Source organism: Agelaius tricolor, unplaced genomic scaffold, assembly GCF_023055355.1.
Source record: "Agelaius tricolor isolate 1412-34295 unplaced genomic scaffold, bAgeTri1.0.p SCAF_41, whole genome shotgun sequence".
In the NCBI taxonomy this organism is placed as follows: Eukaryota; Metazoa; Chordata; class Aves; order Passeriformes; family Icteridae; genus Agelaius; species Agelaius tricolor.
The window spans coordinates 1,818,725-1,844,731 of NW_027269301.1; the positions used below are offsets into that span (position 1 = coordinate 1,818,725).

The 26,007-nt window shown below is 51.2% G+C and overlaps 2 protein-coding genes across 3 annotated transcripts in view; one reads left to right on the forward strand and one right to left on the reverse strand.

Annotated features, from left to right (window-relative positions):
• Nucleotides 1-2,144: 2,144 nt before the first annotated feature.
• DOK2 (docking protein 2) lies at nt 2,145-11,107 on the reverse strand. The gene is made up of 5 exons (XM_071454829.1): nt 10,257-11,107; nt 6,512-6,793; nt 5,522-5,612; nt 4,276-4,457; nt 2,145-3,124 (listed from the first exon to the last, which is right to left on the reverse strand). Exons 1-5 carry the CDS (start codon nt 10,317-10,319, stop codon nt 2,306-2,308), a joined length of 1,437 nt encoding a protein of 478 aa, XP_071310930.1. The 5' UTR covers nt 10,320-11,107; the 3' UTR covers nt 2,145-2,305.
• A 961-nt stretch (nt 11,108-12,068) lies between these two features.
• The window catches only part of XPO7 (exportin 7), a 78,889-nt gene continuing 64,950 nt past the window's right edge, over nt 12,069-26,007 (forward strand). For both annotated transcript variants that reach the window (XM_071454844.1, XM_071454846.1), the window contains exon 1: nt 12,069-12,209. In XM_071454844.1, the coding sequence (XP_071310945.1) occupies nt 12,192-12,209 (18 nt within the window). In that variant the 5' untranslated portion in view covers nt 12,069-12,191. The remainder of the gene's footprint in view (nt 12,210-26,007) is intronic.

The window sequence follows — 26,007 nt, forward strand, 5'->3', positions numbered from 1 at the left end:
CCAGCTTGGGATTTTCTGGATTTCCCTGGCTCTGGAACCCAGGCATGGACAGGGATGATCCCATTTTTCCAGCTTGGGATTTTCTGGATCTCCCCAGCTCTGCAGATGAGAACCAGCTGGGCACAGACAGGGATGATCCCATTTTTCCATAGGAATGGGGCTGGGAAAGGATGGGAAGCATCTCCCACCCATCAGTGCATCCTAAACCCTTCCAGCTCTGCCTCACTCCATGATTTTCCTGAATCCCACATGGAAAATCCTGCTGGAGACGTTTCCCTTTGTTTTGGACCACTTGTAGGTGTTTATCCCTGTGTGATCCCACCTGGAGCAGGATCCCACCTGGAGCAGGATCCCACCTGGAGCAGGATCCCACCTGTGCACCCCATTGCCCCCAGCCCCAGCCGGGGTGCAGCGATGGAGCCGGAGCTTTAATCAGCATCTCTTATCAAAACCCCTTAATTTGGCTCATTAATTGGATTCTCAGGATCCAGGAAATGAACTGCAGTACCTGAGCCTCGCCTTTGATTGGGAGAGGTTATAAATAATTCATGGAATGGCCGTGCTTTCCTTGGAAAACCTGAGGAACCGGGATCCTGAGGGGGCTCCGGGGTGGGGATGGGGCTGGGGGGGTCCCAGGGGGGTCCTGGGCACTGAGGGATCCAGGGAAATCCCATGGGAATTGGGGTGGGGCTGCTTGAGGGGCAGGATGTGCCCCAGGAAAGGCTGGGAAGAGGAGGAGGAGGAGGAAGATGAGGAGGGAGAGGGAAAGGGAGAGGGAGAGGGAGAGGGAAAGGGAAAGGGAAAGGGAAAGGGAAAGGGAAAGGGAAAGGGAAAGGGAAAGGGAAAGGGAAAGGGAAAGGGAAAGGGAAAGGGAAAGGGAAAGGGAAAGGGAAAGGGAAAGGGAAGGGAAGGGAAGGGAAGGGAAGGGAAGGGAAGGGAAGGGAAGGGAAGGGAAGGGAAGGGAAGGGAAGGGAAGGGAAGGGAAGGGAAGGGAAGGGAAGGGAAGGAAAGGAAAGGAAAGGAAAGGAAAGGAAAGGAAAGGAAAGGAAAGGAAAGGAAAGGAAAGGAAAGGAAAGGAAAGGAAAGGAAAGGAAAGGAAAGGAAAGGAAAGGAAAGGAAAGGAAAGGAAAGGAAAGGAAAGGAAAGGAAAGGAAAGGAAAGGAAAGGAAAGAGGGAGAGGAAAGAAGGAAAGGAAAAAGGGAAAGGAAAAAGGGAAAGGAAAAAGGGAAAGGAAAAAGGGAAAGGAAAGAGAGAAAGGAAAATGACCCCATGGCTGTGCACTGGTTTGCACTGGGAGGACTGGAGCCAGCTGTGAAAATGTCCATGTAAATAAAGCCCAGTTTTCCATCTGGAATTCAGAGGGGCTGGAAATGGCGTTTATAAAGAGAATTACAACCAAAAGTGAGGCTGAAACAGATGGAATTTGTGGGTTTGCTGAGCAAGGGGGAGAGGAACCTCTGGGAGGGGAAGGACCCGGCCCTGCCGTGGCACTGGAACATACTGGGAGCACTGGGAGCTGTGTGGGGGCACGGGAGGGCTCAGGAGTGGGATCTGCATCCCTGGGAATGAGCACTGCCCATCCCATGGGGTGGGATCTGCATCCCCGGGGGATTCGGGATGTCCATCCCTGGAGATTTGGGATGTCCATCCCAGGGGACTCGGGATGTCCATCCCTGTAGGATTCGGGATGTCCATCCTGAGGGATTTGGGATATCCACCCCTGGGGTTTCGGAATGTCCATCCCTGGAGGGTTTGGGATGTCCATCCTTGGGGAAGTGCACCCAGCTGAGCACCCCAGGCCATTCCCGCTCCGGCCGCCCCTGGAAGTGCATCCCGGGGGGATGAGTGGGGCAGAGCCGCCTTTGGGGCCCTGCAGCTGCGGCCGCGGGGCTCCGCCTGCCCGAGCACGGCTGCTCCGGTGGGCTCGCACTGCCCTCCAGTGGGCACAGCCGGCGCTTCCAGCTGTCCCCTGCCACCCCTGGTGTCCCCTGCCACCCCAGGCTGTCCCCTGCCACCCCTGGTGTCCCCTGGCACCCCTGGTGTCCCCTGACACCCCCCAGCTGTCCCCTGGCACCTCTCTGGTGTCCCCTGACACCCCCCAGCTGTCCCCTGGCACCCCCCCTGGTGTCCCCTGACACCCCTGGTGTCCCCTGCCACCTCCCATGTGTCCCCTGCCACCCCAGGCTGTGCCCCCTCCCCAGCCCGGGGTGCTCAAAGCTGGGGGGGGGTCTCAGCTCTGCCAGGGGTGGGGTAGAGTCCGGCTGGGGGATTTGGGGCGTCCCTTCCTCCTCTCCCCCACCGCCGCTCACTGCAGGTTCCTCTTCTTGGCCAGCCTGAGGGCCACGTTGTCATAGTCACTGTCCCCGAGCCACTCCTTGCCCTGCAGCAGGAAGGGCCTCTTGGGGACGGCGTAGTCGTCGCGCTGGGCGTTGTAGGGACAGCCGAGCCCGGGGGGCTCCTCGGGGGCCGCCTGCAGCCTCCAGGCCTCCCCCTTCACCTCCTTGGGCTCGTCGTACAGCGAGAGCCCCGAGAGCCCCTCGGGCTCGTCATAGATGTGCTCGGGTTTGGGGGCCGTGGGGCGGCCGGGGGGCTGCTGAGCCCCCCCTGCATCCCTGGGGACGCTGGGGGGCTCGGGGAGCCCCTCCTGGGCACAGCCCAGGCCGCCGAACTGGCGCGCCAGGAAGGCCTTGGCGATGGTGTCGAAGGGGACGGCGTACTCGGACTCCACCCCGGCCCCGTCCGGCCTCCGGCCCTTGGCGGGCGGGCGCAGCGAATCGCGCGGCTCCGCGTAGGGACAATCCCCGCCCCGCGGCAGCTGCGACGGCCCCGAGCCCTCCCCAGCCCCGGGGGGCGCCGCCAACCTGCCCTTGGCCCCTTTCCCCTCCCCTTTGGGCACCTTGGCCTCCCCGGGGGGACACTTGGGCTCCTCGTGGCCCTGTGCCCAGCTGGGCGTCCTGGCGTGCTCCAGCAGCCGCGGGGCTTCATCCACGGGACCGCCCCGGCCCTTCTGGACCTCGATGGCCGCCTCGATGGCCTGGAAGATCTCGTTGCCCTGCCTGGTGTCGAACTCGAAGTTGCCCTCTCCGGACGCGCAGCGCCGGCCGGCCTCGAAGGAGAAGGTGACCTGTGGAGGGCACGAGGCAAAGTGGAAATTTCCCAGGGTATAAATCCGTTTTGGTTTAGGTGAAATGTTCATTTTTGAGTTGAGCCTGTGGTTGGAAAACATGGCTATTTAGCCTGACTGCAGAACCTATGCTCAGAGAAACTGCTTCAGGGAAGGACAGAGATAAGGGGGAGGAGACAAAATTGATAGAGAGAGACAGAGACTGCTGTGAGAGCAGGTCAACCTGACCCAGGAATTCTTTCTGATAAAGAAGAACTAGCACAAAATTCATAAAAATGAATATGTATGAACCTATTGTGAAATTGTGTGCATATGTATTTGAGAGGGGGATAAAAAGGGGCCTGAAGTTCCCAGAGGCACGCATGTCATTTTAGGGGAACACTTCCCACATGCGTGTAATAAACATACTGGCTTTACAACTGTCACAAAGTGGTGGAGTTTTGATTATTGTTGCAGTGGGATGTAATAGCCTGGTTCAGCTCTCCCAGGTGTGCCAATGCCCTCTCCCTTCCCCTCCCCTTGCCTCCTGCTGAGTGCTGTCCGTCACTCTCGGTGTGCCAGCAAGGGCAGCGTGTGATTGGCACAGTTCAAAAGGTGCCCCTCAGCCCTGGGGGACATTGGGCCATCCAGGTGTCATTTGTCCCCTGAGAGTCCCCCCCTCCCACCTGGTTGGTGAGACCCCTACCCCTTTCTTCCCCCTCTCCCCGGGCTTAAAAGACCCAGCAACCACGGGGTTCAACTGTTCTGTGGGAGCTGGTGCAGCATTCAGGGCTCTGTGTGCTACGAATAAAGCTCTGGATCAAAACCCTCCAGCAGGACCCATCTCCTTTTCCTTCACTTCGCCTAAAGCCTTTCCACCAGAGGTAAACCTGAGCTCCTGCTTGCCTGGACTTGTCCCAAGTGCCAGCCAAAGGTGTCTCTGAGATGAAACCACCAAAGGTGTCTCTGAGGTGAAACCCCCAAAGGTGTCACTGAGGTGAAACCACCACAGCTGCCGCCCTTGGTCAAGCAGCAAGGGTCAGACGAGCCCAGGCACGTTCCATCCCATAATATTGGCACTTATCCCAGTAGATTATCTCCACAAAACAGGCAGGGTCAGTCCCCACAGTGCCCAGGCCATGCCCAGCCCTGCCCTGGTGCCACACACTGACCTTGTCGCGGCCGAAGCGGCGCAGGAAGCGGTAGGGCCAGCTGGAGAGCAGCTCCTGGCTCTGAGGGTGCCACAGCTCCAGCGCCTCCTCGCCCGCCCGCAGGATGCAGCGGCCCCGGAGCCGGCAGCGCTGCGACGATGGCGTCACCCTCACTGTCACCTCAAACGCCTGCTCCAGGCCGGCTGGGGATGGACACGGCGTTGGACACGGGTCCCACACCACAGAGGGACCCAAAGACCGGAGCCCTGGACACAGCTGGTGCTGGACACGGGTCCCACCCAGCAGAGTGACCCCCAAGCCAGGACAGCCTGCTCCAGGCCGGCTGGGGATGGACACAGTGTTGGACACGGGTCTCACACCACAGAGGGGCTGGGAGTGACCCCCAGGCCAGAGCCCTGGACACAGCTGGTGCTGGACACATGTCCCACCCAGCAGAGTGACCCCCAAGCCAGGGCAGATGGCTCCAGGCCAGCTGGGATGGACAGACTGGACGATGGACACATGTCCCACCCTGGAGAAGGGCTGTGGGTGACCCCCAAACATGAACAGATGGGTCCAGGCCGGCTGGGGATGGACACGGCGTTGGACACAGGTCCCACACCACAGAGGGGCTGGGAGTGACCCTCAAGCCAGAACCCTGGACACAGCTGGTGCTGGACACGTGTCCCACCCAGCAGAGTGACCCCCAAGCCAGGACAGCCTGCTCCAGGCCGGCTGGGGATGGACACAGCATTGGACACATGTCCCACCCTGCAGAGGGGCTGTGAGTGACCCCCAAGCCAGGGCAGATGGCTCCAGGCTGGCTGGGGTTGGACACAGTGTTGGACACAGGTCCTGCACCACAGAGGGGCTGGGAGTGACCCAAAGGCCAGAGCCCTGGACACAGCTGGTGCTGGACACGTGTCCCACCCCGAACTGGGACAGATAGGTCCAGGCCAGCTGGGGATGGACAGGGTGGACACTGGACACGTGTCCCACCCCAGAGAGGGGCTGTGAGTGACCCCCAAACATGGACAGATGGGTCCAGGCCAGCTGGGATGGCCAGGGTGGACACTGGACATGTGTCCCACCCTGGAGAAGGGCCATGGATGACCCCTCCAGCCAGGCCAGCAGTGTCCGGCTGATAAGGGCTGGCCAGGCTGACCACTGCTGATAGCGCAGCCCAGCCAGCCCCACAAACAGGAAGAGGCTTTTGGGGGAGGAGATTTCCCCACCCCACCCCACACAGCCCCAGCCCCGCTCCCACCTTTGCCCCGCGAGCTGTACAGGGAATTTTCCTCCATGGAGAACTCGCCCTCCGTGCTCTCCTTGGCTGCTCCAGGCTCCTCACGGCTCCTCTGCCCCGGGGCAAGAGCGGCAGGTGAGGGATCCCATCCATCCCTGTGCATCCCATCCAATCCAGTGCATCCCATCCATCCCTGTGCATCCCACCCATCCCAGCAGATCCCCTCTATCCCAGTGGATCCTAGCCATCCTGGCAGATCCCACCCACCCTGATGGATCCCACCCACCCTGGTGGATCCTATCCATTGTATCAGATCCCATCCATCCCAGTGCATCCCATCCATCCCAGTGCATCCCACCCATCCCAGTGCATCCCACCCATCCCAGTGGATCCCATCCATCCTGGTGCATCCCATCCACCCTGGTGGATCCCATCCATACTGGCAGATTCCACCCACCCCCGTGGATCCCATCCATCCTGGTGGATCCCGCTCACCCCAGCATATCCCACCCACCCTGGTGGATCCCATCCATCCTGGTGGATCCCTTCCACGCCAATGGATCCCAACCCCGCCCGGTGGATTCCCCCAACCCAGTGTATCCCACCCACCCATTGGATCCCACCCACCCCAGCAGATCCCACCCACCCCAGTGTATCCCACCAAACTCAGTGGAACCCACCCACCCCAGTGGATCCCATCCGTTCTATCAGATCCCATCCATCCTGGTGGATCCCACCCACCCCAGCAGATCCCACCCATTCCAGTGGATCCCACCCACCCCAGCAGATCCCACCCATCCCAGCAGATCCCACCCATCCCAGCAGATCCCACCCACCCCAGTGTGTCCCACCAAACTCAGTGGAACCCACCCACCCCAGTGGATCCCATCCGTTCTATCAGATCCCATCCATCCTGGTGGATCCCCTCCACCCTGGCAGATCCCACCCACCCCATCAGATCCCACCCACCCCGGTGGATGCCCCGTTCCCCAGCCGCTCTCACACACGTACCGGGAACGCCAGCTCGCAGAGCCGCTGGATCCATTCGGCCGCCTCGGCGCCGTCGGCAGCCAGCAGGAACCGGCGCTCCGTGGTCTCCAGCAGGAAGGGGACGGTGTCCTTGGGGCAGGAGGCGTCGCCGCCCGCCTCGGCCACGTGCACGCAGTCGCTGAGCCGGACCAGGCGCCGGCCGCCCTCGGCCCTGCGCGGCCGCTCGGGGCCCTCCTGCAGCTCCAGGCGCGCCGTGGAGCGCGAGCTCTCCCGGTACAGCACGGCCCAGAACTTCTTCCACTTCTGCTGGGGGACAGCCGGGGTGTCTGCCTTCCCAAAGGGTTCTGCCTTCCCAAAGGGTTCTGCCTTCCATGGGGTTCTACCTTTTCTGGGGTTCTACCTTCCCTAAAGGGTTTGACCTTCCATGGGGTTCTACCTTCCATGAGGTTCTACCTTTTCTGGGGTTCTACCTTCCCAAAAGGGTTTGACCTTCCATGGGGTTCTACCTTCCCTGGGGTTTGACCTTCCCTGGGGTTCTACCTCCCATGGGGTTCTACCTTTTCTGGGGTTCTGCCTTCCCAAAAGGGTTCGACCTTCCCTGGGGTTTGACCTTTCATGGGATTCTACCTTCCATGGAGTTCTGCCTTCCCAAAAGGGCTGGACTTTCGCTGGGGTTCTACATTCCATGGGGTTTTTACCTTCCCAAAAGGGTTCTACCTCCCATGGGGTTCTACGTTTTCTGGGGTTCTGCCTTCCCAAAAGGGTTCAACCTTCCCAGAGGTTTTTACCTTCCCAAAAGGGTTCGACCTTCCATGGGGTTCTACCTTCCCAGAAGGGTTTGACTTTCCCAAAAGGGTTTGACCTTCCATGGGGTTCTAACTTTCCAAAAATGTTTGACCTTCCCTGGGATTTTTATCTTCCCAAAAGGGTTCAACCTTCCCTCGGGTTTGACCTTCTTTGGGGTTCTACCTTCTCAAAAGGCTGCAATCTTCCCTGGGGTATTTACTTTCCCAAAAGGGTTGAACCTTCCCAGAGGTTTTTACCTTCCCCAGAGGGTTTGACCTTCCATGGGGTTCTACTTTCCATGGGGTTTTTTACCTTCCCAAAAGGGTTTAACCTTCCATGGGGTTCTACTTTCCATGGGGTTTTTACCTTCCCAAAAGGGTTTGACCTTCCATGGGATTCTAGCTTCCATGGGGTTCTACTTTCCATGGGGTTCAACCTTCCCTGGGGTTTTTACTTTCCCCAAAGTTTTTACTTTTCCCACCATTTTCACCTCTCCAGGAGTTTTTACCTTCCCAGGAGTTTTTGCCTTTCCAGGATTTTTTATCTCTCCAGGAATTTTTTACTTTCCCAGGGGTTTTTACCTCTCTAGGAATTTTTACCTTCACAAGAGTTTTATCCTTCCAAGGTATTTTATCTTTCCAGGAGTTTTTACCTTTCCGGAAGGGTTTTACTTTTCCAGGGCTTTTTACCTTCCTGGGAGTTTTCACCTTTCCAGGAACTTTTACCTTCCCAGGAATTTTCACTTTTCCAGGGGTTTTTACTTTCCCAGGAGTTTTTACCTTTTCAGGAGTTTTTACCTTCCCAGGATTTTTACTTTTCCGGTAATTTTTACCTCCCCAGGAATTCTTACCTTTCCAGAAGGGTTTTACCTTCCCAGAAAGGTTTTACCTTCCCAGGAGTTTTTATCTCCTTGGGACCATGCTTAGCATCACCTAAGGCAGGACAAGGGTGCAAAACCCTGCAGGGTCTGACTGAAGATGGGGGTGACATAAATTGGGATTTAAATCCCTGGATAAACCCTTGACACTCAGCAAAGCCTTTCTAGCACCCCAGTCTCACCCACCCCACAAGCTGTGAACAACTTCCAGCTCCTTTTTCCTCCCATTTTCCCTAAAAAACCCCAAATTTTCATCTCTTGGGCTCTGCCCCAAAAGGAGCAGCAGCAGTTCCGGGCTCAGGGAGCGCGGGTGGCCCCAGGGCAGAGGGGAAGTGGGGGCAGAGGAAGCAGCCCCAAAACCTCCCCGGCAGCTCTGGGTCCCACAGCTCCCTTTTCCTGGGATGGGCTTTTGGGATCCCCACCCTTCCTGTGGGGTGAATCCCCTGGGATTGGGCTCTGTGGGGAGGGAGAGAAGGGAGAGGGGCAGGAGAGGCCCCTCAGCTCCTTCCCTCAGCTCCTTCCCTCAGCTCCTTCCCCCTCGCAGCCATTGCCCAACCCCAGCCTTTATCGGCAGCGGAAGCCGCGCGGCTTTGGGGCCTGCAGCCATCACCTCCCCACTGGAACTGTCCCCAAACACAACTTTGGGGCCTGCAACTGTCACTGTCCTCAAACTCAGCTTTGGGGCCTGCAGCCATCACCTCCCCACTGTCTCCAAATGCAGCTTTGGGGCCTGCAGCCGTCACTGTCCCCCAAACCCGGCTTTGGGGCCTGCAGCCATCACCTCCCCACTGGAACTGTCCCCAAACACAACTTTGGGGCCTGCAACTGTCACTGTCCCCAAACGCGGCTTTGGGGCCTGCAGCCATCACTGTCCCCAGATGTGGCTTTGGGGCCTGCAGCCGTCACTGTCCCCCGATGTGGCTTTGGGGCCTGCAGCCATCACCTCCCCACTGTCCCCAAACACAACTTTGGGGCCTGCAACTGTCACTGTCCTCAAACTCAGCTTTGGGGCCTGCAGCCATCACCTCCCCACTGTCTCCAAATGCAGCTTTGGGGCCTGCACCCGTCACTGTCCCCAAACCCGGCTTTGAGGCCTGCAGCTGTCACTGTCCCTAAATGTGGCTTTGGGGCCTGCAGCCATCACCTCCCCACTGGAACTGTCCCCAAACACAACTTTGGGGCCTGCAACTGTCACTGTCCTCAAACTCAGCTTTGGGGCCTGCAGCCATCACTGTCCCCAAACCCGGCTTTGAGGCCTGCAGCCATCACTGTCCCCAAATGCAGCTTTGGGGCCTGCAGCCGTCACTGTCCCTAAATGAGGTTTTGGGGCCTGCAGCCATGACTGTCCCCAAACTCAGCTTTGGGGCCTGCAGCCATCACCTCCCCACTGTCTCCAAATGCAGCTTTGGGGCCTGCACCCGTCACTGTCCCCAAACCCGGCTTTGAGGCCTGCAGCCGTCACTGTCCCCAAATGCAGCTTTGGGACCTGCAGCCGTCACTGTCCCCAATGTGGCTTTGGGGCCTGCAGCTGTCACTGTCCCTAAATGTGGCTTTGGGGCCTGCAGCCATCACCTCCCCACTGGAACTGTCCCCAAATGAAACTTTGGGGCCTGCAACTGTCACTGTCCCCAAACCCGGCTTTGGGGCCTGCAGCCGTCACTGTCCCCAAACATGGCTTTGGGACCTGCACCCGTCACTGTCCCCAAATGTGGCTTTGGGACCTGCAGCCATCACTGTCCCTAAATGAGGTTTTGGGGCCTGCAGCCGTCACTGTCCCTAAATGAGGCTTTGGTGGTCACATCTGTCACCCCGTAGCTCTGCAGAGCCTCTTTTAGGGGGTCTGCACAAAGTGTCCCCAGCACCTCCTGTCCCCCTACGGTGGCTGAGGGACAGCTGAGCATCAACAGGTGGGGTCACCCCATTCCCAGAGGATTCACCCCATTCCCAGGGGATTCACCCCATTCCCAGGGGATTCACCCCATTCCTGTAGGATTCACCCCACTCCCATGGGATTCACCCCATTCCTGTAGAATTCACCCCATTCCCATGGCATTCACCCCATTCCCGTGGGATCCCCGCCTCCAGGCCCCCGACCCCGCTGACCTTGCCGAAGGTTTGCTGCAGCTGCAGGTACAGCCAGCCCTGCTTCACCACCGCCTCCTCCATGGCCAGTGTCCGTGTGTCCGGCCTGTCCCGAGTGTCCCTGAGTGTCCCTGAGTGTCCCGAGTGTCCAGCCTGTCCTCGAGTGTCCGGCGTGTCCCGAGTGTCCTGAGTGTCCTCAAGTGTCCGGTGTGTCCTGAGTGTCCCTGAGTATCTGGAGTGTCCAGAGTGTGCTGAGGGTCCCGAAGTGTCTGGAGTGTCCCAAGTGTCCCCAAGTGTCCAGCGTGTCCCAAGTGTCCGGAGTGTCCAGCCTGTCTCGAGTATCCGCAGTGCCCACAGTGCCCGCAGCGTCCCAAGGGTCACAAGTGTCCCCAAGTGTCTGGTTTGTCCAGAATGTCCAAAGTGCCAGGAGTGTCCCAAGTGTTCCCGAGTGTCCTCAGTGTCCCGGGGGTCCTGGGGGTCCTGGGGGCCGTGTCCCCACGGTGTCACCAGGGCGGGCTCCGCCCGTGCAGCGCTCAGCCCGGGCTCTGCTGCTTCCTGCGCTCAGCGACTTCCTGTGGGTCCCCACGGGGACACGGGGGTGGTGCTGGGGACACGGGGGAGTGGCACAGCACACACATGAGTGTGACACTGGGGACACGGGGGAGTGGCACAGCACACACATGAGTGTGACACTGGGGACACGGGGGAGTGGCACAGCACACACATGAGTGTGACACTGGGGACACGGGGGAGTGGCACAGCACACACATGAGTGTGACACTGGGGACACGGGGGTGTGGCACAGCACACACATGAGTGTGACACTGGGGACACGGGGGAGTCTAACCTAACCCTAACCCTAACCCTAAGCCTAACCCACAGCCAGACAGGTGGGCAGGGCACTGTGGTTGTGGCACTGGGGACACATGGGTGTGGCACTGCCCAGAGTGGACACATGGGTGTGGCACTGTAGGGTGTGCCACTGTGGGTGTGCCACTGGGGACACACGGGTGTGGCACTGCCCACAAGTGGACACATGGGTGTGGCACTGTGGGTGTGCCACTGGGGACACGCCCCTGTGGTGTTGACAGGCCCTGGGAGCAGAGGTGGAGGACACCGGACACTGGGCAGGACACTGGGGGGACTGGGAGCACTGGTGGCACTGGTGGCACTGCTCAGATCGGTGTCAGTGCACACAGTAATGACACTGGAGGCACCGATGGCACTGGGCGTGCTGGTGCCAGTGCTCACAGTGCTGTCCCCGCGCTGTCCCCGCGCTGTCCCTGTGCTGTCCCCGTGGTGTCCCGGCTCTGTCCCGGATCTGTCCCCGCGCTGTCCCCGTGCTGTCCTCGTGGTGTCCCGGATCTGTCCCGGATCTGTCCCTGCGCTATCCCCGTCCTGTCCCCGCGCTATCCCCGTGCTGTCCCCGCGCTGTCCCCGCGCTGTCCCCGCGCTGTCCCGGCTCTGTCCCCGTGCTGTCCCCGTGCTGTCCCCGCTCTGTCCCCGTGCTGTCCCCGCTGTCCCCGCTCTGTCCCGGGGTGCGCGGCTCCTTTAAGGCCGTGTCAACAAACCCGCCTCACGCCCCTCCCTCCTCCCCCGCCCCGCGCCGCCGTCATGACGTCAGACGCAGCGCGCCGCGCGCGCACAAGGGGGCGTGGCCAGGCCGCTGTGGGCGTGTCCCGGCCCCGCGCGCAGGCCCCGCACGAACACGGGGGCGTGGTCTCACCGGGACGGGCGTGGTTTCCGTGTTGTGGGCGCGTCCTATGGGCGCGCGCAGGCGCGGGATAGGCGGGGAGGGCGCGGAGTGGGCGTGTCCCCCCGTCGCGCGCAGGCGCGGGAGGGGCGGGGTCGCGGCGCGGCGCATGCGCGGTGCGGGCGGCGGCGCGGGGGGACGCGGTGGCGCCGGGCCCGGCGCAGGCGGGGGCGGAGGCGCGAGCGGAGCATGAATGGGGCAAGATGGCGGATCATGTGCAGGTGAGCTCCGGCCGCAGCGCGGGGCTCGCCCGGGCCCGCCCGCCGCCCTCCCGGCCCCCCCGCGCCGCCCCCCCGGCCCGCGCGGCCGAGCCCCGCACGGCCAGGCCCGGCCAGGCCCGGCGCGGCCCAGGCGCGCAGGCCGCGCTCCCCCCGTGTCCACCCGCGGGGCCCCGCGGTCTCTCCCAGGGTCCCCCCGGCCGCCGGCGGCTCCTCCCGGCCCCATCGCGTGCCCGCCGTGTCCCCGCGTCCCTGCCGGTGTCCCCCCGCAGGGTCCCCCCATCCCTCCGCTCGCTCCCCGCCGCCGCCCGGCGCTCCCGGTGCGGAGATCCCCGGGACGAGCCCGCTCGGATCCCGCTGCTCCCCTCGGGAGCTCCGGCCGGGCCCCGCTGTCACCCCCGGCCGTGCCGCTGTCACCGGCGGCTCTGCGGGTCCGGCCCCGCTCCGGGCTGGGCACTCGCGCCTCGCGGGGATCTCCGGCACTCCCGGCCCGGTGCCGTTCGTTCCCAGCCGGGTTTGGGTTCTTTGCCCGGCCCGGGTCGGGTCCGTTTCCAGCCGGGTTTGGGTTCTTTGCCCGGCCCGGGTCGGGTCCGTTTCCAGTCGGGTTTGGGTTCCTTTGCCAGCCTCGTTTGGGGTCATTTCCCGGCCGGGTTTGGGATCCTTCCCCAGCCTGATTCTGTTCCTTTCCCAGCCAGGTTTGGAATCATTTCCCAGCCGGGTTCTGTTCCTTTCCGAGTCCAGTTTGGGGTCATTTCCCGGCCGGGTTTGGGGGCCTTTCCCAGCCCTGTTTGGGGTCATTTCCCAGCCGGGTTTGGGATCCTTTCCCAGCCCTGTTTGGGGTCATTTCCCAGCCGGGTTTGGGATCCTTTCCCAGCCCTGTTTGGGTTCCTTTCCTTGCCCGGTTCTTTTTCTTTCCTAGCCGGGTTTGGGGTCATTTCCCTGCCGGGTTCTGCTCCTTTTCCAACCGGATTCGGGATCATTTCTCTGCCCTGTTTGGGTTCCTTTCCCAGCTCTGTTTGGGATCATTTCCCAGCCCAGTTCAGTTCCTTTCCCAGCCCTGTTTGGGTTCCTTTCCTTGCCCGGTTCTATTCCTTTCCCAGCCGGATTTGGGGTCATTTCCCAGTGGGATTTGGGGTCATTCCTCCCCTGTGGTTGGGGACGTGTCCCATCAGTGTCTCAGGGAAATCCCAGAGTGGAGACGTTGGTGGGGCAGGAGCCAGGAGGGAAATCAGGGGTGAAAAGGTTCCAGGTTGGAGTGGAGGGACAGAAACCCCGGGAAAGGGCCCTAAATCCCCAGGAAAGGGCCCTAAATCCCCAGGAAAGGGCCCTAAATCCCCGGGAAAGGGCCCTAAACCCCTGAGAAAGGGCCCTAAACCCCCAGGAAAGGGCCCTAAATCCCCAGGAAAGGGCCCAAAACCCCTGAGAAAGGGCCCTAAATCCCCAGGAAAGGGCCCTAAATCCCCGGGAAAGGGCCCTAAATCCCCAGGAAAGGGCCCTAAATCCCCGGGAAAGGGCCCTAAATCCCCAGGAAAGGGCCCTAAATCCCCAGGAAAGGGCCCTAAATCCCCGGGAAAGGGCCCTAAATCCCCAGGAAAGGGCCCTAAACCACCGGGAAAGGGCCCAGAACCCCCAGGAAAGGGCCCAGAATCCCCAGGAAAGGGCCCAGAATCCCCAGGAAAGGGCCCAGAATCCCCGGGAAAGGGCCCTAAATCCCCGGGAAAGGGCCCTAAATCCCTGAGAAAGGGCCCTAAACCCCCAGGAAAGGGCCCTAAATCCCCGGGAAAGGGCCCAGAACCCCCAGGAAAGGGCCCTAAATCCCCGGGAAAGGGCCCTAAACCCCCAGGAAAGGGCCCTAAATCCCCAGGAAAGGGCCCAGAACCCCCGGGAAAGGGCCCTAAATCCCCAGGAAAGGGCCCTAAATCCCCGGGAAAGGGCCCTAAATCCCCGGGAAAGGGCCCTAAACCCCCGGGAAAGGGCCCAGAATCCCCAGGAAAGGGCCCTAAACCCCCGGGAAAGGGCCCAAAGGTCTCTGAAAGAAACCTAAATCCATCAGGAAGGGAACAAAACCCTCTGAGAGGGCTCAAAGCCCCAATGAAGGAACCCAAAACCCTTTGAAAGTCTCTGGGAGTGACCCTAAACCCTCTAAGAGTGACCCTAAACCTCTGAAATTGATCCCAAAACCTCTGAGAGTGACCCTAAACCTCTAAAAGGGACCCTAAACCCTCTGAGAGTGACCTCAGACCCTCTAAAATTGACCCCAAATCCCTTGAGATTGGTCCCAAACACCCTAAAATTGATCCCAACCCCCTGAGATTGACTCCAGACACCCTAAAATGGACCCCAACACCCTAAAATTGACCCCCAAATCCACTGAGATTGACCCCAAGCACCCTAAAATTGACCCCAACCCCCTGAAATGGGTCCCAAACCCCCTGAAAATGACCCCAAACCCTCTGAGATTTACCCCAAACACCCTAAAGTTGACACCAAAACCCGAGATTGACTCCAAACATCTTAAAATCAACCCCAAACCCCCTGAAAATGTCCCTAAACCCCCTGAGATTGGTCCCAAACACCCTAAAATTGACCCCAACCCGCTAAAAATGACCCCAACACCCTAAAATTAACCCCAAACCCCCTAAAATTGACCCCAAATCCCCTGAGATTGACCCCAAACATCTTAAAATCAACCCCAAACCCCCTGAAAATGACCCCAAACCCTCTAAAAATGACCCCAACACCCTAAAATTGACCCCAACACCCTGAAATTGGTCCCAAACCCCCTGGAAATGACCCCAAACCCCCTGAAATTGGTCCCAAACACCCTAAAAGTGACCCTGAACACCCTAAAATTGACCCCACATCCCCTGAGATTGACCCCAACACTCTGAAAATGACCCCAAACCCCAAGATTTACCCCAAACACCCTAAAAATGACCCCAAACCCCCTGAAATTGGTCCCAAACACCCTAAAATTGACCCCAACTCTCTAAAATTGACCCCAAACTCCCCAAAATTGACCCCAAATCCCCTGAGATTGACCCCAAACACCCTAAAAATGACGCCAAATCCCCTGAAATTGGTCCCAAACCCTCTAAAAATGACCCCAAAACCCCTAAAATTGACCCCAAACACCCTGAGATTGACCCCAAACATCTTAAAATCAACCCCAAACACCCTAAAAATGACCCTAAACCCTCTAAAAATGACCCCAACACCCTAAAATTAACCCCAAACACCCTAAAATTGACCCCAAATCCCCTGAGATTGACCCCAAACATGTTAATATCGACCCCAAATTCCCTGAAAATGTCCCCAAACCCCCTGAAATTGGTCCCAAACCCTCTAAAAGTGACCCCAAACACCCCAAAATTGACCCCAGATCCCCTGAGATTGGTCCCAAACCACCTGAAATGGGTCCCAACACCCTAAAAATGACCCCAAACACCCTAAAATTGACCCCAACACCCTAAAGGTGACCCCAAATCCCCTGAGATTGCTCCCAAATACCCTAAAATTCACCCCAAACCCCCTGAAAATGACCCCAAAACCCCTGAGATTGACCCCAAACACCCTAAAATTCACCCCAAACCCCCTGAAAATGACCCCAAATCTCCTGAGATTGACCCCAAACATCCTAAAATCAACCTGAAACCCTCTAAAAATGACCCCAAAACCCCTAAAATGGACCCCAACACCCTAAAATTGACCCCAAACACCCTAAAATTGACCCCAACCCCCTGAAAATGACCCCAAATCCCCTGAGATTGACCACAAACACCCTAAAGTTGACACCAAATCCCGAGATTGACCCCAAACATCTTAAAATCAACCCCAAACCCCCTGAAAATGTCCCCAAACCCCTTGAAAATGACCCCGAACCCTCTTAAAGTGACCCCAAACACCCTAAAATTGACCCCAACACCCTAAAATTGACCCAAACACTCTGAAAATGACCCCAAACCCCGAGATTTACCCCAAACACCCTGAAATTGGTCCCAAACCCCCTGAAATTGGTCCCAACACCCTTAAAATTGACCCCAAATCCCCTGAGATTGACCCTAAACCCCCTAAAATTGACCCAAACACACTGAAAATGACCCCAAACCCCCTGAAATTGGTCCCAAACCCTCTAAAATTGACCCCAACACCCTAAAATTGACCCCAAATCCCCTGAGATTGACCCCAAACATGTTAATATCGACCCCAAATTCCCTGAAAATGTCCCCAAACCCCCTGAAATTGGTCCCAAACCCTCTAAAAGTGACCCCAAACACCCCAAAATTGACCCCAGATCCCCTGAGATTGGTCCCAAACCACCTGAAATGGGTCCCAACACCCTGAAAATGACCCCAAACACCCTAAAATTGACCCCAACACCCTAAAGGTGACCCCAAACACCCTAAAATTGATCCCAAACCCTAAAATTGACCCCAAAGCCCCTGAGATTGACCCCAAACCCTCTAAAAATGATCCCAAACACCCCAAAATTGACCCCAAATCCCCTGAGATTGACCCCAAACATCTTAAAATCAACCCCAAACCCCCTGAAAATGACCCTAAACCCTCTAAAAATGACCCCAAACTCCCTAAAATGGACCCCAAACCCCTGAGATTTACCCCAAACATGTTAATATCGACCCCAAACCCCCTGAAATTGGTCCCAAACCCTCTAAAAGTGACCCCAAACACCCCAAAATTGACCCCAGATCCCCTGAGATTGGTCCCAAACCACCTGAAATGGGTCCCAACACCCTAAAAATGACCCCAAACACCCTAAAATTGACCCCAACACCCTAAAGGTGACCCCAAACACCCTAAAATTGATCCCAAACCCTAAAATTTGCCCCAAATCCCCTGAGATTGCTCCCAAATACCCTAAAATTCACCCCAACACCCTGAAAATGACCCCAAATCCCCTGAGATTGACCCCAAACCCCTAAAAGTGACCCCAAACACCCTGAGATTGACCCCAAATCCACTGAGATTGACCCCAAACATCCTAAAATCAACCCCAAACCCCCTGAAAATGACCCCAAACCCTCTAAAATTGACCCCAACACCCTGAAATTTGTCCCAAACCCCCTGGAAATGGCCCCAAACCCCTGAAAATGACCCCAAACCCCCTGAGATTACCCCAAACACCCTAAAAATGACCCCAAACCCCCTAAAATTGACCCCAACACTCTGAAAATGACCCCAAACCCCAAGATTTACCCTAAACCCCTGAAAATGTCCCCAAAACCTCTAAAATGGACACCAACACCCTAAAATTGACCCCCAAATCCACTGAGATTGACCCCAAACACCCTAAAGTTGACACCAAAACCCCTAAAATTGACCCCAAATCCCCTGAGATTGACCCCAAACATCTTAAAATCAACCCCAAACACCCTAAAAATGACCCTAAACCCTCTAAAATTGACCCCAAATCCCCTAAAATGGACCCCAAACCCCATAGGCAGAGCTGGGGGGGTTTTCCCTGCAGGATTTTTTTGGGATCAAGCAGAATTCCCAGGGTTTGTTCATTATCCCTGGAACTTTGGGAACGAATCAATCCCTGAGCAGTTCATGAACTCAGCAGGGTTGGGAATTCTGGGAATTCTGATCCCAAAAAAAAAAATAAAATTAAAAATAAAGAGGAATTGCTGCATTATTAACCAGGATTTTTCTGGGAAAATTCCAGATTTTCCTCAGAATTCTGCCCCAAATCTGAGTTTTCCAGGGTAAATCTGGGATTGAGGGAGGGGGGAGTTGGAAAAGTGGGAGCTGGAGGGGTTGGGAATGCTGAGCTCAGAGGGGTCAAAGTTCAACAGCAGAAATTTGGGAGGAGTCCAGGCTGGAGAAGGGATTTGGGATTTGGGATTTGGGATTTGGGATTTGGGATTTGGGATTTGGGATTTGGGATTTGGGATTTGGGAGCAATTCCAGGATTTCCTGTGTGGAGCTTTGGGAGAGGTGGGAAAAGGGGTTGGGAATGGGATTTGGGGGAAAAATCCTTTTGTTATCCCAGTTTATCCCAGGCTGGAATGTTTGGGAACTTCCAGGCAGGAATTCCTGCCCAAAATCCCATTTAATTTCCCCTTTTTCCAGGAATTCCATGGAATTCCTCCATCCCAAACTTTCTCAATTCCTCAATCCCAAATTCCTGGAATTCCATGGAATTCTCCATCCCAAACCTTCTCCATCTCTCCTGGAGCCCCTTCAGGCTCTGGAATTTCCCTTTCCAGGCTGGAGAAGGGATTTGGGATTTGGGATTTGGGATTTGGGATTTGGGAGCAAATCCAGGAATTCCCGTGTGGAGCTTTGGGAGAGGTGGGAAAAGGGGTTGGGAATGGGATTTGGGGGAAAATCCTTGGGGAAAAGGCTGGAATCTGTGGGAATTTCAGGGATCAGGAATTCCTGCCCAAAATCCCATTAAATTCCCTTTTTCCAGGAATTTCATGGAATTTTTCCTTCCAGGCTGGAGAAGGGATTTGGGAACTTGGAGAAAAACCAGGAATTCCTGTATGGAATTGGGTTGGGAATGGGATTTTGGGACAAATCCTTTTGTTATCCCAGGCTGGAATTTTGGGAATTTCAGGGATCCTGAATTCCATCCCAGGCAGGAATTCCTGCCCAAAATCCCATTTAATTTCCCCTTTTTCCAGAGGAAAATCCCTGGAATTCCATGGAATTCCTCCATCCCAAACCTTCTCATTTCCTCAATCCCAAATTCCTGGAATTCCATGGAATTCTCCATCCCAAACCTTCTCCATCTCTTCTGGAGCCCCTTCAGGCTCTGGAATTTTCCCCTGGAATTTCCCCTTCCAGGCTGGAGAAGGGATTTGGGATTTGGGATTTGGGATTTGGGATTTGGGAGCAAATCCAGGAATTCCCGTGTGGAGCTTTGGGAGAGGTGGGAAAAGGGGTTGGGAATGGGATTTGGGGAAAAATCCTTGGGAAAAAGGCTGGAATGTGTGGGAATTTCAGGGATCAGGAATTCCTGCCCAAAATCCCATTAAATTCCCTTTTTCCAGGAATTTCATGGAATTTCCCTTCCAGGCTGGAGAAGGGATTTGGGAACTTGGAGAAAAACCAGGAATTCCTGTATGGAATTGGGTTTGGAGTGGGATTTTGGGGACAAATCCTTTTGTTATCCCAGGCTGGAATTTTGGGAATTTCAGGGATCCTGAATTCCATTCCAGATAAGAATTCCTGCCCAAAATCCCATTAAATTTCTCCTTTTTCCAGAGGAAAACTCCTGGAATTTCAAGGAATTCCTCCATCCCAAACCTTCTCAATTCCTCAATCCCAAATCCCTGGAATTTCATGGAATTCTCCATCCCAAACCTTCTCCATCTCTTCTGGAGCCCCTTCAGGCTCTGGAATTTTCCCCTGGAATTTTTCCTTCCAGGCTGGAGAAGGGATTTGGGAGCAATTCCAGGAATTCCTCTGTGGAATTGGGTTTGGAGTGGGATTTTGGGAAAAAATCCTTTTGTTATCCAGGCTGGAATTTTGGGAATTCCCAGGCAGGAATTCCTGCCCAAAATCCCATTTAATTTCCCCTTTTCCCAGGAATTTCATGGAATTCTCCATCCCAAACCTTCTCAATTCCTCAATCCCAAATCCCTGGAATTCCATGGAATTCTCCATCCCAAACCTTCTCCATCTCTCCTGGAGCCCCTTCAGGCTCTGGAATTTTCCCTCTGGAATTTCCCTTTTCCAGCAGAACATTCCCAGCCTGGCTCCACAGGGGATTTATGGAATTTTCTTTGGGAATATTGGGATTTTTTTTTAGGGAAAAATCCCCACTTGCAGCAAAATTTGGGAAATTGGGAAAATCCCATTGCTGCTCCTTGAGAAATTGGAATTCCCAAAAATTCTCTGAGGAAATTCTGGAATTTTGCTGGAACCCAAAAAGATTTTTTAGGGATTTTATTCACTGGGATAAAGCCTGGATTCATTTTTTATGGATTTTTCCCTGATCTCCTGGAGCCCAAAAAGATTTTTTTTAATGGATTTTAAATTTTTTAATGGATTTTAAATTTTTTAATGGATTTTAAATGATGTGAAGAAGCCCCCAAATTTTTTCATGGATTTTACCTGGAATTATGAACCACAAATCCAATTTTTAGGGATTTTTCCTGGTTTGGTGAAGCCCAAATCCAATTTTTTATGGATTTTTCCTGCTTTGCTGAAGCCTAAAAAGGTTTTTTATGGATTTTACCTGGTGTGAAAAAGCCCCAAAAATTTTCATGGATTTTTCCTGGAATTCTGAAGCCCAAATCCAATTTTTAGGAAATTTTCCTGGTTTTGTGCAGCTCAAGTCCAAATTTAAGGAATTTTTCCTGCTTTGGTGAACCCAAAAAGATTTTTTTAATGGATTTTATGGAATTATGGAGCCCAAATCCAATTTTTATGGATTTTTCTTGGAATTCTGCAGCTCAAATCCAATTTTAAGGAATTTTTCCTGGTGTGAAGAAGCCCCAAAATTTTTCATGGATTTTTCCTGGAATGATGAATCCCAAATCCAATTTTAAGGAAATTTTCCTGGTTTGATGAAGCCCTAAAATAATTTTCATGGATTTTACCTGGAATTATGAAGCTCAAATCAAAATTTAAGGAATTTTTCCTGGTTTGATGAATCCCAAATCCAATTTTAAGGATTTTTTCCTCCTTTGCTGAAGCCCAAATCAAAATTTAAGGAATTTTTCCTGGTGTGAAGAAACCCCAAAAATTTGTTATGGATTTTACCTGGAATGACAAAGCTCAAATCAAATTAAAGGAATTTTTCCTGCTTTGATGAATCCCAAATCCAATTTTTTATGGATTTTACCTGGTGTGAAAAAGCCCCAAAATTTTTCATGGATTTTACCTGGAATGATGAAGCTCAAATCCAAATTTTAGGGATTTTTCCTGCTTTGATCAAGCCCAAATCAAAATTTAATGGATTTTTCCTGACCTGCTGAAGCCCAAAAAATTTTCATGGATTTTACCTGGAATGACAAAGCCCAAATCCAATTTTAAGGAATTTTCCTGGTTTTGACGAAGCCCAAATCCAATTTTTTATGGATTTTCCCTGGTGTGAAAAAGTCTCAAAATTTTTCATGGATTTTACCTGGAATGATGAATCCCAAATCCAAATTTAAGGAATTTTTTCCTGCTTTGATGAAGCCCAAATCAATTTTTTCTGGATTTTACCTGGAATTCTGAAGCCCAAATTCAATTTTTAGGGATTTTCCTGGTTTTGTGCAGCCCAAATCCAAATTTAAGGAATTTTTCCTGGTGTGAAGAAGTCCCAAAAATTTCTTATGGATTTTACCTGGAATGACAAAGGCCAAATCCAATTTTAAGGAATTTTCCCTGCTTTGGTGAATCCCAAATCCAAATTTAAGGAATTTTTTCCTGCTTTGGTGAAGCCCAAATCCAATTTTAAGGAATTTTACCTGATGTGAAGAAGCCCCCAAAATTCTTCATGGATTTTACTTGGAATGATGAAGCCCAAATCCAATTTTTAGGGATTTTCCTGGTTTTGTGCAGCCCAAATCCAAATTTAAGGAATTTTCCCTGGTTTGATGAAGCCCAAATCCAATTTTTTATGGATTTTACCTGGTGTGAAAAAGTCTCAAAAATTTTCATGGATTTTTCCTGGAATTCTGAAGCCCAAATCCAAATTTAAGGAATTTTTCCTGGTGTGAAGAAGCCCCAAAATTTTCATGGATTTTACCTGGAATGACGAAGCTCAAATCCAAATTTATGGATTTTTCCTGCTTTGATGAATCCCAAATCCAATTTTTTATGGATTTTCCCTGGTGTGAAGAAACCCCAAAATTTTTCATGGATTTTTCCTGGAATTATGAACCACAAATCCAATTTTTAGGAATTTTTCCTGGTTTTGTGCAGCCCTAAAATAATTTTACTGGATTTTTCCTGGAATTGTGAAGCTCAAATCCAATTTTTAGGAATTTTTCCTGCTTTGATCAAGCCCAAATCAAAATTTAATGGATTTTTCCTGCTTTGGTGAACCCAAAAAGATTTTTTTAATGGATTTTATGGAATTATGGAGCCCAAATCCAATTTTTTAAGGAATTTTCCCTGCTTTGATGAATCCCAAATCCAATTTTTCCTGGATTTTACCTGGTTTGAAGAAACCTCCACAATTTTCCCTGCATTTTCCCTGCAATGTTGAATCCCAAATTAAAATTTTTCATGGATTTTATCCCAATGTGAACAATTCCCAACCCCTTTTTTCCCTATGGATTTCCACCTGCAAATCTGATTTTTTTTATGGATTTTTCCCTGGTTTTTGTCCCAAAAACTCCAAAATTCTGGGAATTTTCTGTGTTTGGGATGAATTTTTGGGGATTTTCCAGGTTTTTTTCTCCTTGGAGCAGAGAGGGATCATAAATCCAAATTTTTTCCCCTCATGGAAGGAAATTTTTTCCCATTTTTCCCTTTAATTCTTGTTCCTGAAGTGTTTTTCCTTCAAATGGGATGGAATTTTCTGTCTGGGAAAATGAGAATTTTTGGGAAATCTTGGAATGGTTAAAAATGGGTTTTGTTTTATTTATTTCCATGGGTTTTGTTGGAAGGAAATTTGGGAGAGGGAGAAGAAGCAGGAAGGGGAAATTTGGGAAATTTGGGATTTTGGGAGCTCCTGGAAGTGGAAATTTGGGATGGTGGATGAAAACTCCCCAAATTCTGGAAATGTTGTGGAAATTTTGGATAAAAACTCCCAAGTTTGTGGAAATTATGGATGAAAACTCCTGAAATAATGGAAATTATGGATGAAAACTCCCAAATTTGTGGAAATAATGGAAATTATGGGTAAAAACTCCCAAATTTACAGAAATAATGGAAATTATGGGTAAAAACTCCCAAATTCTGGAAATTTTGTGGAAATTATGGATAAATACTCCCAAATTTATGGAAATAATGGAAATTTTGGGTAAAAACTCCCAAATTTATGGAAAGTATGGATGAAAACTCCTGAAATTATGGAAATAATGGAAATTATGGATAAAAACTCTCAAATTTATGGAAATTATGGATAAAAACTCCCAAATTTATTGAAATTATGGATGAAAACTCCTGAAATTATGGAAATAATGGAAATTATGGATAAAAACTCCCAAATTATGGAAATTTTGTGGAAATTATGGATATAAACTCCTGAAATTTGGAATTTTGTGGAAATTATGGGTAAAACCTCCCACATTTATGGAAATTATGGATAAAAACTCTCAAATCATGGAAATTTTGTGAAAATTCTGGATAAAACCCCCCAAATTTATGGAAATAATGGAAATTATGGGGAAAAAATCCCAAATTACAGGAATTTTGTGGAAATGATGGATAAAACCCCCCAAATTTATGGAAATTATGGATGAAAACTCCCACATTTACAGAAATAATTGAAATTATGGGTAAAAACTCCCAAATTCTGGAAATTTTGTGGAAATTATGGGTAAAAACTCCCAAATTTATGGAAATAATGGAAATTTTGGGTAAAAACTCCCAAATTTATGGAAATTATGGATGAAAATTCCTGAAATTATGGAAATAATGGAAATTATGGATAAAAACTCCCAAATTTATGGAAATAATGGAAATTATGGGTAAAAAGTCCCAAATTACAGAAATTTTGTGGAAATTGTGGGTAAAAACTCCCAAATCTATGGAAATTATGGATGAAAACTCCCAAATTTATGGAAATAATGGAAATTATGGATAAAAACTCCCACATTTATGGAAATTATGGGTAAAAACTCCCAAATTACAGAAATTTTGTGGAAATTATGGATAAAAACTCCTGAAATTTGGAATTTTGTGGAAATTATGGGTAAAACCTCCCACATTTATGGAAATTATGGATAAAAACTCCCAAATTTATGGAAATAATTGAAATTATGGGTAAAAAATCCCAAATTCTGGAAATGTTGTGGAAATTTTGGATAAAAACTCCCAAATTTATGGAAATTATGGATGAAAATTCCTGAAATTATGGAAACAATGGAAATTATGGAGAAAACCTCCCACATTTATGGAAATTATTGGTAAAAACTCCCAAATTACAGAAATTTTGTGGAAATTATGGATAAAAACTCCTGAAATTTGGAATTTTGTGGAAATTATGGGTAAAAACTCCCAAATTTGTGGAAATAATGGAAATTATGGGTAAAAAATCCCAAATTACAGGAATTTTGTGGAAATTATGGATAAAACCCCCCAAATTTATTGAAATTATGGGTAAAGACTCCAAAATTTATGGAAATAATGGAAATTATGGGTAAAAACTCCCAAACTACAGAAATTTTGTGGAAATTATGGGTAAAAACTCCAAAATTTATGGAAATTATGAATGAAAACTCCTGAAATTATGGAAATAATGGAAATTATGGGTAAAAACTCCCAAATTTATGGAAATTATGGATGAAAACTCCCAAATTTGTGGAAATAATGGAAATTATGGGTAAAAACTCCCAAATTATGGAAATTTTGTGAAAATTCTGGATAAAACCCCCCAAATTTATGGAAATTATAGATGAAAACTCCTGAAATTATGGAAATGTTGTGGAAATCATGGATAAAAACTCCCAAATTATGGAAATAATGGAAATTATGGGTAAAAATTCCCAAATTATGGAAATGATGGAAAATATGGGTAAAAACTCCCAAATTTATTGAAATTTTGTGGAAATGATGAATAAAACCTCCTGAAATTATGGAAATTGTGGATGAAAACTCCCCAAATTATGGGATTTTTAGGAAAATTTGGAAATTCTGGATAAAAACTCCCGAAATAATGGAAATAATGGATAAAAACTTTGGGAATTTTGTGGAAATTATGGATAAAAACTCTTGAAATTATGGAAAAATTTGTGGAAATTATGGATAAAAACTCCTGAAATTATGGAAAATTTGTGGAAATTATGGATAAAAATTCCCAAAATTATGGAAAAATTTGTGGAAATTATGGATAAAACCTCCTGAAATTATGGAAATTATGGATTAAAACTTTGGGAATTTTGTGGAAATTATGGATAAAAACTCCTGAAATTATGGAAAAATTTGTGGAAATTATGGATAAAAACTCCTGAAATTATGGAAAATTTGTGGAAATTATGGATAAAACCTCCTGAAATTATGGAAAAATTTGTGGAAATTATGGATAAAAACTTCAGAAATAATGGAAATAATGGATAAAAACTTTGGGAATTTTGTGGAAATTATGGATAAAAACTCCTGAAATTATGGAAAATTTGTGGAAATTATGGATAAAACCTCCTGAAATTATGGAATTTTTCCAGGGCAGGAATCCCTGGGAATTGGGAATGGAACTGATTCCAAGGAAAGCCTCATCCTGGGGTTTCTCCTGGAATTCCTATGGAATTCCTGTACATTTTCTGTTAATTCCTGCAAAATTTCCTGGGAATTCCTGAAAATTCCTGCAAAATTCCTGAAGCCGAATTCTTGTAAAATTCCTGGAAATTCCTGCAGAATTCCTGTAAAATATCTGCAAAATTCCTGCAATTTTTTTTTGTAAAATCCTGCAAAATTTTTGCAAGATTTCTGTGGATTCCTGAAAAATTCCTGTACAAGGGGAAAGGTGGAAATGAGAGGAATTCCTGTGCAGGGAATTGTGAAAATCCAATGGAAAAAGGGAAAAAGGGAAGGGAAAAAAGGGGGAAAAGGGAAGGGAAGGGAAGGGAAGGGAAGGGAAGGGAAGGGAAGGAAAAGGAAGGAAAGGAAGGAATGGGGAAGGGAAGGAAAAGGGGAAGGAAAAGGGAAGGAAAAGGGGAAAAGGGAAGGACAAGTC

Excerpts from the sequence above, each read along its gene's own strand:
- DOK2 (XM_071454829.1), bottom strand. The coding sequence starts at position 10,319 with ATGGAGGAGGCGGTGGTGAAGCAGGGCTGGCTGTACCTGCAGCTGCAG. Across the intron at positions 6,794-10,256 it reads TGCAGCAAACCTTCGGCAAG|AAGTGGAAGAAGTTCTGGGC; the intron begins GTCAGCGGGGTC and ends GTCCCCCAGCAG. Across the intron at positions 4,458-5,521 it reads GTACAGCTCGCGGGGCAAAG|CCGGCCTGGAGCAGGCGTTT; the intron begins GTGGGAGCGGGG and ends GTCCATCCCCAG.